Source organism: Rhipicephalus microplus, chromosome 9 (assembly GCF_043290135.1).
Source record: "Rhipicephalus microplus isolate Deutch F79 chromosome 9, USDA_Rmic, whole genome shotgun sequence".
Classification (NCBI taxonomy): Eukaryota; Metazoa; Arthropoda; class Arachnida; order Ixodida; family Ixodidae; genus Rhipicephalus; species Rhipicephalus microplus.
In genome coordinates this window covers 7,200,884-7,217,589 of record NC_134708.1, presented here as the reverse complement: position 1 = coordinate 7,217,589, position 16,706 = coordinate 7,200,884, and the positions used below count along the sequence as shown (strand labels likewise).

General features: G+C 46.5%; 1 protein-coding gene across 1 annotated transcript in view; it reads right to left on the bottom strand.

Moving 5' to 3' along the window:
• Positions 1-16,706, bottom strand: part of LOC119163399 (tRNA selenocysteine 1-associated protein 1) — a 29,213-nt gene continuing 12,507 nt past the window's right edge. The window contains exons 6-10 of the mRNA XM_037415387.2: positions 16,283-16,430; positions 13,237-13,456; positions 11,073-11,199; positions 9,189-9,250; positions 1-109 (exon numbers count right to left, since the gene is read on the bottom strand). Coding sequence (XP_037271284.2) covers positions 32-109; positions 9,189-9,250; positions 11,073-11,199; positions 13,237-13,456; positions 16,283-16,430 — 635 coding nt within the window. The 3' untranslated portion in view covers positions 1-31. The remainder of the gene's footprint in view (positions 110-9,188; positions 9,251-11,072; positions 11,200-13,236; positions 13,457-16,282; positions 16,431-16,706) is intronic.

The window sequence follows — 16,706 nt, the reverse complement described above, 5'->3', positions numbered from 1 at the left end:
TGGACAAGCACAAATATGTTTATTTCAAATGTCACTTGACAGAGACCAAGGGTGGGTCCAGCCCTTCTGTTGGCAACCACCGACTGCTGTCAAATGCAGAGTACAGGTCCTGCATGAAATGAAAGTACTGCATCAGAGATAAGCTCGACAGCATGACTGTAATGAAAGCACCCCTACACATGCCCAGAAGTGTAACACTATACGGAAGCTAACAAGAGTTTTCTTCTTATGCAGGTCAGCTAATAAATATCAAAATCATAGCCAAGCTGAAAACAAATATCACAAAGAAGCGAACACACAAACGCATTCAGATCCTTTTTATCTCTCGGGGGGGGGGGGGGGGGGGGCTTAGGGAAGCTAACTCTCTTAACACTTGACAAATGTTGATTCAAAATTGGCACAAATATTCAGCATGTCTCCCTGATGTTGGCATAAATGTTTCAGAGAGATAGCTTTACAACTTTTCATTATTTTTCGTACTTTTTGAAATTCTTAGCACTTTGTGCAATGCCTGAATATTTGCTGCACAGCTAAATGCATGCTGAGTACCATGATATTGCCACCTACTTCTAGTAGTGGGTCGTATGCCAAGGTGAAGGCTCACACCACAGAGAAGAAAGAAGTGCGCGTGGGGCCCCCCCCTGCTCTGGCAAGCAAGCCCAACCGACGCGCTTGGTTAGAGCCCTGTTGCTCAGACGTCAATAAATCTTGCGGACACCCCTGGAGCGACGTGACAATTGGTGGAGGTGCGGGGTAGCCCCTCACGGATGTTTCAGGCCCGTCCTGGAAGCGACACCACAAGCCCAGTGCGAGTCAACACTCCCGTTCATTGGACAAGCTGCAGGATCAGGGGATTGCCACCTCAAGCTGACCCTACAGTTCACCCCAGTATGATGAGCACGTCCATTCAAACCACTTTAACAGGTACGGAAAACCCCCGGTGACTCGGTACACCCTCGAAAGTCCACAGGTTCCGACACCGTTTCATGGCACCGAGCTCGAAGACGTCGAGGACTGGTTGGTCGACTTCAAACGCGTGGCTGCTTTGAACGACTGGAACGACGCCAAACTACGGCGTGTGTATTTCTATTTGGAGGATGGAGCACGTACCTGGTACATGAATCACGAGGAACAGATGACATCGTGGCCCGAATTCCGCCGCCGGCTGTTGGATACTTACACAAGTGCTGATCGCCACGAACAAGCGGAGCGAGCGATCCAGGCCCACATCCAGATGCCCAATGAAACTGTCATGACCTATGTGGAAGATATGACGTGCCTGTTCCGACGGGCTGATCCGAGTATGACAGAAGAAAAGAAGGTGCGTCACCTGATGCGGGGAGTTAAGGAGCAGCTTTTCGCTGGCCTTGTACGGAGCCCTCCGAACACGGTCGCCGAGTTTTTGTCCGAAGCCGTCACAATGGAAAAGATGCTTCAGCATCGATCCACCCTGTATGAGCGGCAAGTGAACACGCCCACTGCTCAAGTTCTCACGGCTTTTGGGAGCAACACCGAGTGTCTGCGCGACCTTATCCACTCTATAGTACGCAAGGAGCTGCAAAAGGCTGCCACACCACCACTACCTACGGTGAGTTCCATTGCAAGCATCGTCAAGGACGAGCTGCATCATGCCCTTCGTGACCCTGTGAGTCTGGATAACGCCACACCCGCCCCGGCTGACTACCACCGTGCGACCTATGCGGAAGCCTTGAAGCGCCCAGCTTCCTCTTCCCCGCTGTTTGTTCAAGCACCTCCTACGGTTTCACTTCAGTCGGCGCAGCCTCTACGGTACTACGAGAACACACGCACGCCCCCACCCCTCGTTTACGCCAGCCCTGTGCATCTTACGGAACAACCAGCACACTACGTTGACGACAGACGTGCTTCGCCTCGGAAATCTGATGTTTGGCGCACTCCTGATCGCTGACCTTTGTGCTTCCACTGCGGTGAAGCGGACCATTTGTACCGCCACTGTCCATACCGCCGCCTCGGGCTGCGCGGCTTTTCAGTATATTCACCGCCTCCTCGGTATGGCCAGCGACCCCGGGACATTGAGGACTACCTGGCTCAACAGCGCATGCCACCGCCTTCTGGACGGCAGCCGCGCTCACCGTCGCCGAGGCGCTTTTCATCTTCGCCACAGCGCCATGCTGGCGCACGGTCCCCCAGTCCCCGCCGGGAAAACTAACGCAAGCGACCCTTGGAGGCGAGGTTGCTGGCAGTCGACGTGCTGAAGACCTCCGATCGACGCTAACAGTAAAGGGTGTAGATTCGACTGAGCGATATGTGCGGCTTTCTCTGGATATACCGGTGCTGATAGACGGCTATGCAGTAGGTGCTTTAGTTGATACCGGGGCTGACTATTCGATACTAAGCGGGAAAACGACCAGACTACTAAAGAAGGTAATCACGCCCTGGCATGGCTCCGTGATTCGAACGGCTGGTGGCCACACCGTCGCTCCGCCTGGAACCTGCATGAGTAGAGTTCGGGTCTGCGGTTACCGTAACTACTCAAATCTAACGCGCACCTTTTTTCCGGTTAAGCGAGTTCATAAATCGCATGCGCGTTAGAATCGAGTACGAACAAAAAAATTACGGTCAATCTATTGCCATCGGCCAATCCAAAATGGCCGCCCCCTATGTGCGTCGGCATGGCGCGTCAGCCATTTCTGCCTGTGTGTTTCCCATGTGCGGCACTTCGTACGTGTGCTGAGGAGTTCATCATCTAGTAGTGCATTAGAATCGACGGCGTTGAAGGGCCGACTCCCAAAACTCGAGTGCACCATGATGCCGCTTTCAAAAGAAAAGTCATCGCGTGTGCAGAAACGGACAGAAATCGGGCCGCATCGCGGTCGTTCGGAGTTCCCGAAACGTGCGTGCAGGACCGGCGGAAACAAAAGCAGAAGATTGTCGACAGCGAAGCTTCACGCAAAGGCTTCTGTGGACCACAGCAGGGTCGGTTTCCGCAAACTGAAGAGCTGCTCGGTGAGTATGTGCTTGAGCAGCGAGCGGCACAGTGGCCCGTGACGACAGAACTGCTCCAAGTGCGGGCTATGCAATTAGTCTTAGAAAAAGGTCTAATGCGGAGCCAGTTTAAAGCGAGCAGGTGCTGGCTAACTAACTTTATGAAGAGGAAAGGCTTTTTCCTCCGAAGGGGAACATGCATATGCGAAAAGTTTTGCGGAGGAGTACGATGAAAAGCTTCACAGTTTTCAGAGGTTCGTCCTAAACTTGCGGCGCAACAACGGCTACCTGCTTGGGCAAATCGAGAATGCCGATCAGACGCCTCTTTACTTCGACATGCCTGGCACCACAACCGTCGAGAAGAAGGGAGCGAAGCAAATTCGCGTGCTGACATCAGTCCACGGTAAAACTACAGTGATGGCAATGCTCTGTTACACGTCAGATGGGCACAAGCTTCGCACGTACCTCATATTTAAATGGAAGACGCTCCCGAAAGGAGTCGTTTTTTCGAGTGGTGTGATCGTGCGGGCCAGCGAGAAAAATGGGTGCGCGTTGCAATTGATGTCTTACTTTTTTTTTTGCGGTGGAAATCGGGTGCGCGTTACAATCGAGAGCGCGGTAGAATCGAGTAAATACGGTATACTTTTGTAGTAAGTTTCCTTGTGCTCTGTGAATGTTATTCACAAAGCACAAGGAAACTTATTCTTGGTGTTGACTTCCTGCAGGAGTATGGAGCTGTCATTGATCTTCAAGAGAATCGCATCACCTTCTCAGCCGACTGAGCAATCGACAAGCAGGACGACCAACAACGTGCCGACGTTCTTCGCGTTTCTGCTGAAAGTATAACGCTTCCTCCAAGAGCCAGTGTTATTGTCGACGTCACATGCTGTGGATTGCGAAATGGTGAAGCAATTGCAGAAAGTAATTTCGAACACCTGCTGACTCAAGGTGTTTGTGTAGCTAGGAGTATCATACAGCTACGTGATGGCCGATCTCAACTGCTCGTTACAAATTTCAGCAACGAACACCGACACCTTTTGCGTGGCACTTCGTTAGCATTTGCAGATGAATTAGGAACCGTTCCCATCTGCTTCTCGTCGGACGCAGTGGAGGCCGCCGATACGTCTCTAAACAATATCGATATTAATTCTAACCTCACACCAGAAAACCGGACAGCAGTGCGAAAACACTAGCTTGAATTCAAGTCATGCTTCGCTGCTTCCTCTAAGGTGCGCCAGACTTCAATCACTAGGCACAGAATCGTCACTTACGACGACGCCCGCCCAGTACACCAACAGCCTTACCGTGTGTCAGCGAAGGAATGAGAAGCCATTCGTACGCAAGTTCGAGAAATGCTTGACGACGGCATCATCGAGCCTTCCAACAGTGCGTGGTCCTCACCGGTCGTCCTAGTCAAGAAGAAAGACGGAACGCTACGTTTTTGCGTCGATTACCGGAAGCTGAACAGCGTGACTGAAAAGGACGTGTACCCGTTGCCATGCATCGACGACTCGTTAGACAGATTACGCCGCGCCCACTATTTTTCCTCTTTGGATTTAAAAAGCGGGTACTGGCAGATTGAGGTTGACGAGCGAGACTGCGAGAAAACGGCTTTTGTTACCCCTGATGGCCTGTATGAATTTCGAGTCCTTCCTTTTGGTTTGTGCTCAGCGCCCGCAACTTTCCAGCGAATGATGGACACTGTGCTTACTGGTCTGAAGTGGCAAACTTGTCTCGTATACCTTGATGATGTTGTCGTTTTTTCTGAAACCTTCCAGCAACATCTTGACCGCCTCAGGAGTGTGCTACAGGCTATTCAATCAGCAGATCTTACACTCAAACCGCAGAAGTGTCACTTTGGTTAAGAAGAGCTCGAATTCCTTGGCCGTGTAGTCAATGCGAATGGAGTACGACCCGACCCCGACAAACTTGCCGCTGTAGCCGGGTTTCCGCATCCTACAGACAAAAAGACTGTTCGGCGCTTTCTGGGCTTGTGCGCCTACTATCGACGATTTATTAGAGGGTTTTCGAAGATAGCGGAACCCTTGACTCGCCTTACACGCGACGACACATTGTTTGTATGGGCTACCGAACAACAGGCTGCTTTTGCCGAGCTACGACAGCGGATGCAGTCAGCCCCTGTTCTTGCGCATTTTGACGATGATGCTGACACAGAGGTGCACACTGACGCCAGTAACATCGGCCTCGGCGCAGTGCTCGTCCAGCATCAACACGGCAAAGAACGAGTCATAGCCTATGCCAGCCGCTCACTGTCCCGTACCGAGGTGAATTACACGACCACAGAAAAAGAGTGTCTCGCAGTAGTGTGGGCGATCACCAAGTTTCGCCCGTACCTCTATGGTCGTCCATTTAAAGTGGTGACGGACCACCATGCCCTCTGCTGGTTGGTAAACATTCGTGATCCCTCTGGACGACTGGCCCGATGGAGCTTGCGTCTACAGGAATTTGATGTTACCATCGTATATAAGTCTGGACGTAAGCATGAAGACGCTGATACACTGTCGTGTGCACCCATACCTTTAGTCAATCACGACGAAGAGGACGATGACGGTTTCCTGAGCGCCCTTAGCTCATCTGACTTGAGCAGACGCCAGCGAGAAGATGAAGAGATTCGACCGCTCATCGACTATCTGGAGGGTCATAGCGCCGTATACCTCGCCATCTATCTCGCGTCGTGACGTCTTTCTGCCTCCGAGATAATGTCCTGTACAAAAAAAAAATGCCCGCTCTACGAGCCGCGCTTACCTCCTCGTCGTTCCGAAGGACATGCAGGACGAAGTCCTCTCCGCGTGTCATGACGAGCCCACATCTGGTCATCTAGGTTACTCGCGAACGCTCGCCAGAGTAAGTGAGGCGTACTACTGGCCCGGACTTTCGGCAAGCGTGAAGCAGTACGTCAAAAGCTGTCGTGAATGCCAGCGTCGAAAGTTGCCACCAAGCAAGCCGGCTGAATTACTTCAGCCAATTGATCCACCCCACAAGCCATTTGACCAAGTCGGCATGGACATTCTCGGCCCATTTCCTTTATCGTCCGACGGCAACAAATGGGTCATCGTTGCAACTGACTATTTGACCCGCTATGCTGAGACACAGGCGATACCACGAGCCACGGCTTCTGAGGTAGCACAGTTCTTCATGTGCCACATTGTTCTGCGCCACGGTGCTCCATCTACAGTGATAACCGACAGAGGAACAGCGTTCACTGCACAGCTTATTGATGAAGTTTTTCGACTGAGTAACACTAGGCATCGAACGACGACTGCTTACCATCCGCAGAGCAACGGCTTAACCGAGCGACTAAATAAGACAGTCACAAACATGATCTCCATGTACATCGACGTCCAACACAAAACATGGGATCGCATTTTGCCTTATGTGACGTTTGCTTATAACACCGCCGTTCAAGAAACAACCCGATTTACACCGTTTCGCCTTCTCTACAGCCGCGAAGTTCAGACGATGCTGGATGCGATGCTTCCTTGTGAAGGCGCTGATGAATTAACAACTGACGCAGAAGAATTTGCAGAGCGTGCCGAGGAAACTCGCCAGCTCGCTTGGCTACACATTGGTCAGCAGCAACAGGTTGATGCACGACGTTACAATATGCGTCACAATGACGTATCTTAGTCCGGGAGACCAAGTTTGGGTTTGGACCCCTGTTCGACGCCGTGGCCTCTCCAAGAGTTGAGCAGATACTTTGGTCCGTATAAAGTATTACGCCGTGTGAGCGACGTAAACTACGAAGTGGTTCCGGACGCTACGTCGTCACGATGGGTACAACTAAAACAACCGACCTCTGACATAGTTCACGTGGTGCGCATGAAGCCTTATTCTGCGCGTTCCTAAAAGACCACTTTTCCTGTGTTTTTTTATTTGTGCTCCGACAATTGCCTCATCATTGGTGAACTTATCGCGTATAACATTTGATTATTGGTGCCCTTTTTCATTGTTTAAGCTACCTCGTTTTGTTTTTTTTTTTTCAATAACTTTACAGCATCGGGACGATGCTCTTTCTTTTTTCGTTGAGGAGGAATATTGCCACCTACTTCTAGTAGTGGGTCGTATGCCAAGGTGAAGGCTCACACCACAGAGAAGAAAGAAGTGCGCGTGGGCCCCCCCCTGCTCTGGCAAGCAAGCCCAACCGACGCGTTTGGTTAGAGCCCTGTTGCTCAGACGTCTTGCCGACACCCCCTGGAGCGACGTGACAATATGCCTGCTTATTAATTGCGATTCTTTTTGCTACCTTCACATTAGGCACGCTCCAGAGATGAACAACTAGTAATATCAAAAATTTAAGACTCAAACTAGGACAGGAACGTCACGTTAAAAACATGACAAAAAAGTCAAGATAGGCCCATAAACCCGAAAGGCATGCAGAAAGGCACTTTCGATAAAACAGCTCAAGAAGTTTCACCTTGCCTGAACTTATCTTTTAAATTGCATTAAGACCACAGCAGTTCTTGATTTGATGCTTGCTTTGGTTAGCTTTTGATGCTTTTTCCCTTCGCATTTCAGTATTGAGAAATCTGCCGTTACAGTTTCACCTTCTTTTCACTTCTATAGAAGACCTGAAATTGTGACTTTTTGTTTCTATATCTTGCAATTACACATCTTCTTTATGTTCATGCTCTCATTAGTGTAATTAAGTCTTGCTTCTTGATTAAAAATAATCAATTAATAATTATTTATAGAGAAGGGTTCATTGCGACAGAAAAGATATGGCGAGCGATGCCCCTCATTCCTTGGAAGAAGCATGCTGTCGCAGGTGCACTAGCTAGTTCTTTTTGCCAGCAAAGTTCGAGGTTTGTATCGCCATCAGCAGAGTAGGCCTAGTGACAACGCCAAACATCAGACCGCGGTCCAAAAGCGTGGCACGCCATCATAATCTGACTGCACATCCGCTTGCAGCTCCCAACTAAAGCTCAATTATATTCTAAGCGATTGTCGAGCCCCGATCATGCCACGAAGACGCCGATTTTTCGACAGCCATGACCTCACGATGCACGAGCAGCATACGAGGATCTCCTAAAACCAGCATCGGACCAATGGCCAGGTGAGCTGGGGCGAAGACACCCATTTTTCGACAGCCATGACCTCACGATGCACGAGCAGCATACGAGGATCTCCTAAAACCACCATCGGACCAATGGCCAGGTGAGCTGGGGCAACGAGGCAGCCGCAGCCAATCGGATGCCTCAGAACAACCCTCAAGTATTCACTTTATGTGCGCTTCTTTCTTAATGGAACAGCCAGCTGAAGTGGAGAGTTTCAGCGTTGAGAAATGCTCTTTCAGACGAGCTCAAGAAGCCGGCTGCCGGCCGTGCCATTGTGGAGTTATAATTTTTTTAAATAGTCATTTCTTTGCGACTTCCACAATGATTTTTACCACTGCGGACAGTAAAAATTTTTGAAGCACTTCAATGTGATTTTCAGGGTAAATTTCTTTCAATCGTATAGAAAAAGGGTTCCAGAAAGTGAAAATATAAGTTTCAAAAAATCGATTTTTTTCCGTCATTTTGCGCTATTCGAAAGCCGCCTTGTGGATTTTCACTTCAGCCTTCACTGATTGGCTGGAGCTAGGCGAGCAGCACGCCTCCGATTTCCGGTCCTCTTTACCAATGTCACCTTAACGTCGCAAAGCTTTCACAACTCTCAACAGAAATTAGAAAGACGTAATGCGTTACACCGAAATGAAAGGTGGCTGCAGAGATCTGCTTTGTGACACACATCTCGAAAGCAATCATTTCCCAATCGTTCCCCGCATCTCGGAGGCCATGCATGAATTGTAATCACGTTAGCCTTTGAATAAGGTTTAATGCAGCCCCCCACCATGCGCACCCAGTAGGTTGGTACACATTTCCTGCATCTCTCAAGCAACTGAACACGTTCATATGAAACTCCAGACTCGTCAAGTTTGTTTAAGAGCCCTGTTACTGCAAATTTTGTCCACTTTTTCTCTTTACGCTGAGAATGTGCTGGCAGGTTTGATGCATCAACATGGTCTAGAGTGCTTGACATTACGGCTGACCGCTTTTTTTTTTTTTTTTTTTTTTTTGAGTAACTGAATGCTCTCTGCCACAGTGAATATGTCCACGCAGTAGATACACCGAGAATAGCTCCCCGGCCATGACTGACTTTAAAAAAATGCTGATGAGTTCGAATAATAATATACATCATATATAAGACTGCTTATGGTGCATTACCTCCGAACGAGCCAGGAGTAGTTTGTTGCAGGCCTCCACGTCGGGCATGCCCATGTCGTGGTCTGGAGGAGAGAAGGAGCACAATTAGTACTGCCATCAGGGCAATCAGTTACCTATTAGAGCAGTTTGCTTGGAGTGGTCAAATACTCGTACACGAAATACACGGCATGACCAATATGAGCAGATGCCATAACCAGTGGAACTTAAGCAATGTGATTTACACCACTGTTGGCACCAGAAATCCATAAGAGGGGGTTGAATACATGCAAATATTCCCCCTTCCTTACTTTTTCCTCCCCAACCCTAGAGCATTATACGTTACTGAATTCTACATTTAAGGGCACCGAACCACCCAGAGGACGGAAGTTAGATGTGGTGTTGTAGCTGTGCACGGGTTTGCAGCAAACATGTAGCGACGAGAAGTTTTAGAAACGGTGCCATGATGGCGGAGTTACATACAGTTAATCCAAAGGCAGCCCTCACTTTTTTTCGTGCGTTCCTTTGCTACGCTCCATTTGTTGACTAGTCTTTCCTCCGGAACAAAATTGAATCCTCGTTGTGCAAGACGGAGAAAAAGGTAGTGCGCGTACCTCAGGGCAGAATAAGAGGCTTTTGCAGAGACTGATGCGATAAGATATGCGTGGCGATCAACTCTGAACATAGCGAAAGGACCACAGAAGAGGAGGGGATTTTTATTTTGTGACGCGCCCAGGGCTCACAGCACTGCTGCATCAGGCACTGTTGACAGTGACAGTACTATGAGCACAATGCACATGTTCACTTGAAATCACAAAAACATATTGAAGCTCGTCTAGGGGCTAATTAAACTGTTTCACATTTTGGATGCATTCCCGAAAGAATGAGAGCAGTGTGACAGCCTAGCACAAGCGTGTGTCAGCAAATGAAATTTGCACCAGCTGACACTTGCAATGCATATATGGTACCAGTAATGAATTTCAGTGCTGGTTTTGCTTGCTTCTTTCAATTTTAGTTTTGCATGCTATACCATATTTACTCGTGTAATGAATGCACTCGCATAATAAATGCACACCCAACTGTGCGCGCCGTCACAGCGGGGTTCGCAAGCGGTGCGCGTGAAGAGACAGCAGCCACCCGCGCCGACGTCGGTCGCTTCCTGCCCTCCCCCCCCTTCTTTAAAAAAAGAAAGCCTACTTTCTTTTTTCTTCACTATAACTGTCCGTTCATTTCCCGTCCCCTGTGAGTGCACGCCTTTGGGCGCCCATCAAGATCACAAGCAGATACCACTGTTGCAGTTAAATGGTTGCAAGAAAAGATAGTTGCAATTTTATGGCGTGAGCTGGCGGCCCGGGGACAGCTTGCAGAAGATAACGCCATCAACCACAGAAGATTAGTAAAGTGCATCAAAGAAACTGTTTGCAGACAGTGTATGCATATGTAAATTGCAAAAGACTAAGCGACCTAACTTTTTTTTTTTTTGCATTACCGCATTTTTTCCTTCTCTCGAAAAAGTTTTCATAAAATTTACCCCGCGTAGTAAATGCACCCCCCAACTTTGCTCCGATTTTTTGAGAAAAAATTGCGCTCATTACGCGAGTAAATACGGTAGACAAAGTGCTGCAGCTACCTGAGCCACCAAAGTTTCCTCATTATGACAAGTTTCAACAGCAGAAAACTTCCTGAAAGCAGCTAGAAATCACACCTTCCTAGAAATCACACCATTAAACTGAACTTTGCTCAACATCTACCTAAAATTACTTGCTAGATAACTAGCTCGATGATTGTAATAATAAACATCCATCTGACAATAGCAGGAGCAAAAAAAGTGAATGAATGACGCAAACTCTAAACTATGATCTGACACATACAATTCCACTGTACTAAAGTTATAAACAAAGAGCTCACCTTCGACTTCATTGTCCGACTCTGGTGCTGGAGGTGGCGCCGCTTGGGGCAAAGGTGGGTTCGGGCCGTGGGGCACTGCTACAGCAGTAGCAGCAGCAGAATTCGCGGTATCCTCGTAACCAGTGTGCTGCACAAGGACACCACCTTACTATGCCTGAGGCAAAAATAACTTGCTTCTAATGCATTAATATGTTACTTCTAGAATGACAACCAAAAGCAGCGTACGAAAAATTGCTGCAACTTTGCCAATTTATATTTTTTTGCAACCTGAACAATTCATAATAATGCATTGTCCAAGTTCTGATGCGATTCCCGATACTGGGACCTTCTGGTAAATAAATCAAATTTATATATTTATTTCAAGGTATCTTACAGGCCCCGAGGAGGGCATTCAGTAAGGGGGCAATGCACAAAACATATGTACATAGCATATCAAATTCTAAAAAAATACAAAAGAATAGAAACAATTTCAAAATAATAGGTTAAATAGAAAGCATCACATGATTGATATGTGGGGTTTAACGCCCCAAAATAATCATAGAAAGCATTACAGTTCAATATGTACAATGTACAAAAAGACACAAGCACAGGAACAGTAAACAAAAGGGTGCGTTTTTTGCACACAACAAAGGGAATGGTTACAAAGCACAGTCTTCACGTACACAGCTGTGACATGAACAGTAAACAAAAGGGTGTGTTTTTTGCATACAACAAGGGGAATGGTTACAAGGCACAGTCTTCACGTACACAGCTGTGACATCCTTAAAGACAAGTGGCAAATTGATCTTTGTGCTATGATGAGGCATCTACTCGCTCAAGTTTGTGAAGTGGCGCGATAACATATGATGGAATGTATCACAGTTTGTCACAGCAGCACTGTGGTCAGGCAAACTACACTCAAACCTCAGTATAACATTTTTGCACTTCGCCAGAAAATAGGTTTGTTATATCCAATAATTCGTTATAGAGGTTACTCCTAACATTGTATCTATTGCAAGGCTTCTTCATTTACTTCGCTATAAGCAACATTTTGTTATACCCATGCTCGCTATATTGAGGTTTGAGTGTATTCCAGAAGAGAATGGCACATGGGAGCACTGACTTATTGAACGCGTTTGTTGAGCCGTACATACGAGAATAACTAAAATGATTGTGTAGTCTACGTGAGGCGAGATATGGTTTTTGCAGACCACTAACGGTCATTGGGAGAAGTGGGTAATTTCATGAAAGAATGGCAGCAAGGCAATTACCCGACTAATGTTCAAGCATGGAAGTGAAAGTTCCTGCTTTATATGCGATATATTGAAATGGGGACTGTAGTTATTGACAATGAAGCAGCTTGCGCTATTCTGAATTCTTCCCAATGTATCAATTAATTATTTTTGATGGGGAGACCGAATGAAACAGGCATATTCTAGTTGAGGGCAAACCAGGGTCAAGAAAGATAATTTGCAAATGCTTGAAGCTGCAGCTTTCAAATTACTTCTCATGAAATCTAGTGATCTGGCAGCATTGGCAACTATTGCCCTAATGTGGTTGGGCCACGATAGATTAGGTGTCACTATAACACTCAAGTACCAATATGCGTTGCATCGATAGAATGGACTGATTAATGCAGTACGAAAATTCGGATCTACTAGGTTTACGTGTGGACGACATTACTTTGCACTTTGATACATTTAGAGTCATGATCCATGTACTACACCAACCATTAATTATGTCAAGGTCATTTTGGAGCAACAGGTGGTCTTCACTGTTCTTGATTGGACGGTAAATAATGCAGTCATCAGCGAATACCCTGATGCAAGAAGAGACATGTTGCGGAAGATCATTAATGAATATGAGGAAAAGCAATTGTGAGAGTACACTGCCTTAAGGCTGGTGCACACCGGCGACTAGCAGTGGTGAAATGAAAAATGAACTTCCCAAATGAAAAAAAAAAAAAAAGCATTTGGCGAAACTTGCAATTGCAATAGCATGCATTTGCCACCGATATTGTGCAGCTCCCACTGCCTTTCAGTTGATCGTGTCAACTATGTGTACAGAGGGCTTAGGCGACAATTGTGTGCGTGCAAGTTCACAAGGTTGACAATTTTCCATCTACGAAACCCGAGTAATCTCAGCGCAATAGGTCTGCTGTAAAGTAAAAAAAATAAAGTCTCACAGCGACAGCTGATGCATCAGTGTGCTGCGGATACTCTGGCTGCTGTCCATAGTAGCCTGGGTAGCCCTGATAGCCCTGGTATCCAGCGTAGTACTGCTGGTAGCCCTGCCAGGGGTTGTAGTAGTTCTGGTAGTTGTAGCCGTAGTTACCATAGTACTGCTGATACGTCTGCTGACCTGGTGGAGTAGCCATGCTCACGGTGGTAGGGACGTTGCTTTTGCTAGCAAAACATACAAGAAAAATAGCAAAACCTTGAAAATTGCCAGTTGATCTCAAGGATAAACCCCAATGATGACATATCATTCATAAAGTAGTATTTCGAGAAAACCCACTGTCTATAAATGTCTGTTAGTGTGGCTGTCCAATCTCCACCGAAGAAGGCTTGCACGAAGAAGGCATTTTGTGCACGAAGAAGGCGAGATAGTATTCATGCATATTCATACAAGATGACAGTATTTTCCCTATAGGAACGACAAAAAAAATATTACTCTGTATTGCTGCTTAGAGTGCCAGAAGGGCAACTGTAATCATTTCAGTGCAAGAGCAAACCTCGTGTGTAGCAGAAGTAGTCACATGACCATTTGAGCACTCACTTCATTTTTGCAGCGATCATGTAAATATTAAACAATTTAACAAGCAGTGTTAGCATAATATAAAAGCTCGCAGTAAAACAGCTAAGCCAGACAGATGGCTTTTCGTCTAAGGCAAATGCACAAAAACACTCATTCTCTCTTTTTTTAACCGTGCATATTAGCTGCACATATGAACCTAATCGCCCCTTCTTCTTCTTCAGTGTTATCAAGTGAATAATTAACAAGCCCATGTTCAAAAATTTAACTAAGAAAGCAAGCTTCCAAAGGTTAAAAAATAAAAACAGTAATGACGGTAGCCAGGAAAGACATGTTCACCATGCTTAAGCCCCAAACAGCCAAAGAACAGGTTCTTCTATAGTATTTACAAATCTCTAAAGAATGTCTCCAACTAAAATAACCACAGCACGAAAGACCACAGCAGAAAAACAAAGAAATACAATTCTTATTGTTTACACAAAAAAAGAAGTACTGTCAATGCACAAGTGAGGCGAGCACTAATAAGCGAGAAATAATAATGGAAGCAGGCTTTTATACAACAAGAGGGCAAAGTGACAGAATACGTTAAAGGGACACTAAAGAGAACCAATGACTTGTTATGCATTACCGAAATGCACTCTGACAACTCAAATGCCATACGTGACAACCTTAAACACATTAATTGGATGGGAGAACAACAGAAGGGGAATGAGTCCGCTAGGTGCATTAGCTGCACGAGAGCCGTATCCCGCAGGAGGAACTATTTAGGCACCAGTTTCCAGCTGCAGTCCAAACCACCACTTAGTATAACTATTGCACAGATAAGGAATGGATGCTGTTCTCTTTTCAAGGGTTACCGAACACAATCCTCACCGCCAAGACTTTCAGCCTTACTGAAAGAACTGCGCCCGAAATTGGTCAAACCAATGAAGTGTTTCTCCAATTCACAATTCCATGTATATAATTTTGTAAGTGCGTTAATCTGTGCAAGCAAAACCAAAATCAGCCTCAAACTGCAGTACTATATACTTGCAGAGCAACACGAATGTGCACAAGCCTTGTCTCCATAGCCTTCACTCCTATGTCCGAATAAGTTGTTGCCGAGGGTAGAAAAGGTGACCTTTGGTCATATTTCATCCACCCGAATCGGATAAGCCAACAATGCCAGCCGATGCCAGCATCCACTACCGTTCCTAGAACCATTACCAATTGCACTGGCTGCAAACAATGACTTCCTGGGTGGGATTAAGTAAGCCCTTTATGAGGAGGTCTCATTGCTTTTGTGGAAGGGGAGAGTAGATGTAAAGGAGAGAGGAGTGTAGCAGGACAGTAAAAGGCGCATCCTGCGTCAGCCATCGTAAACTCATCGCAGCTTGCTGCACACCGACAACCCTCCAAAAATACAGCCAACTGTAAAATTACGTGAAATGAACTTCGTTTACCAGAACATCGATGTCTTCTACGTGGAATTTCAATGTATTGAACATTGTTTCCTGATTTTTGTTGTGTGTCCCTTTTAGGCTTCCGTGATGAGGCCATGACACCACCACACTACACACACCCATACGCTTGATTCAAAATGAGTAAGAAAAATGCTACACTATTGTTACCATTAGCTTATTCAATATCTACTGAATTTCAAAAGCTTTCTTTAGCAATGTCAAATGGGCCCACCTCTCTCGTGCAAACCAACTTCATGGCAAGCATGTCAGGATTCTTATCCCAACACACTAAGCTCAGCTAGCATTGACTGTTTCCCTCCCACCCCTTTTTCATCGAAATGCTTAACTTTTCTTATAGTCTGACACACTACCAGTGACAAAATACCTATACTCTGTATTTTGTGTAAATTACCTAGCTTAATTCTTTTTTATCTCTATCAACCATTAATGCTCTTCTGAAAAATTGTATTTGACTCATGACATGAAACTGAAAATTTTCTGTGTCATCACAGTTCAGGTCAAGTGTAATGCAATAAGTAACTTGTTGAGCAGTCAATTTTCACAGCCACTATATTATGTTCAGCGTGATGGCATTTCCCCATTAACATAAGCAAAAAAAGTAAACATCTTTAATTTCAAGTTTGCCAGTGCATGCAATGTTTCAGTGTGACCCCATCCCCCTACTTATTCATTTTACATTATCATTCTAACACATTAGTGTGTGCCAATCCCACACGTGAATTTCTCGCAAGTGCAAGCAGTGCTACACTTTTCATCTTTCCTCCAGCCATTTTAAAGAGGCAGTATACACAGTGACCAAGAGCCATGGCATGAAAATTGTTTGGCACACATCTGCAACATCATCTTACAGTTTCCATTCTCATTTCCACTTATGCATGCGCCGACTATGTTGCAGACTTGAGCATTGTGTAAGTGGGACAACATGATGATGAGGAGGATGATAATGATGATGCGAGAAACCCCAATCCACGCAAGAGAAGGAGCAAAGGTGCGTGTGTGAGGGCTGGTGGCTACCTTTTGGGGGTGGCACTGCTAACGCGCAATGCCTTGCCGCCCAGCCCCTCGAAGCCGTTCATGACCTCAAGGGCCTGCTGGTGCTCCTCTTGGTCGCCGAAGCGCACAAAGCCATAGCCCCGACTCTTGCCACTCTCGTCCAGCACCACTGAAACAACACACCGCGCCCGGACCACACCGGCCACAGAGAGAAGCTCTCACCCACTCACACTCACTGCTTCTCCAGGGGCCTGACCATCAAAAGGTGGAAGCCTCAAACAAACTACACAATGGAGGGGGGGGGGGTGAAGGTGCTCTCACGCCCCTTGCAGGGGTACAGTTCCCACCCCACAATCACATTTTGGGATCAAAACAATGTCAATGCTAGAAGGAAGGAGGAATGGTTGCAATTATTGGAGATAAAGGTATCCGATTCTATTAGTAG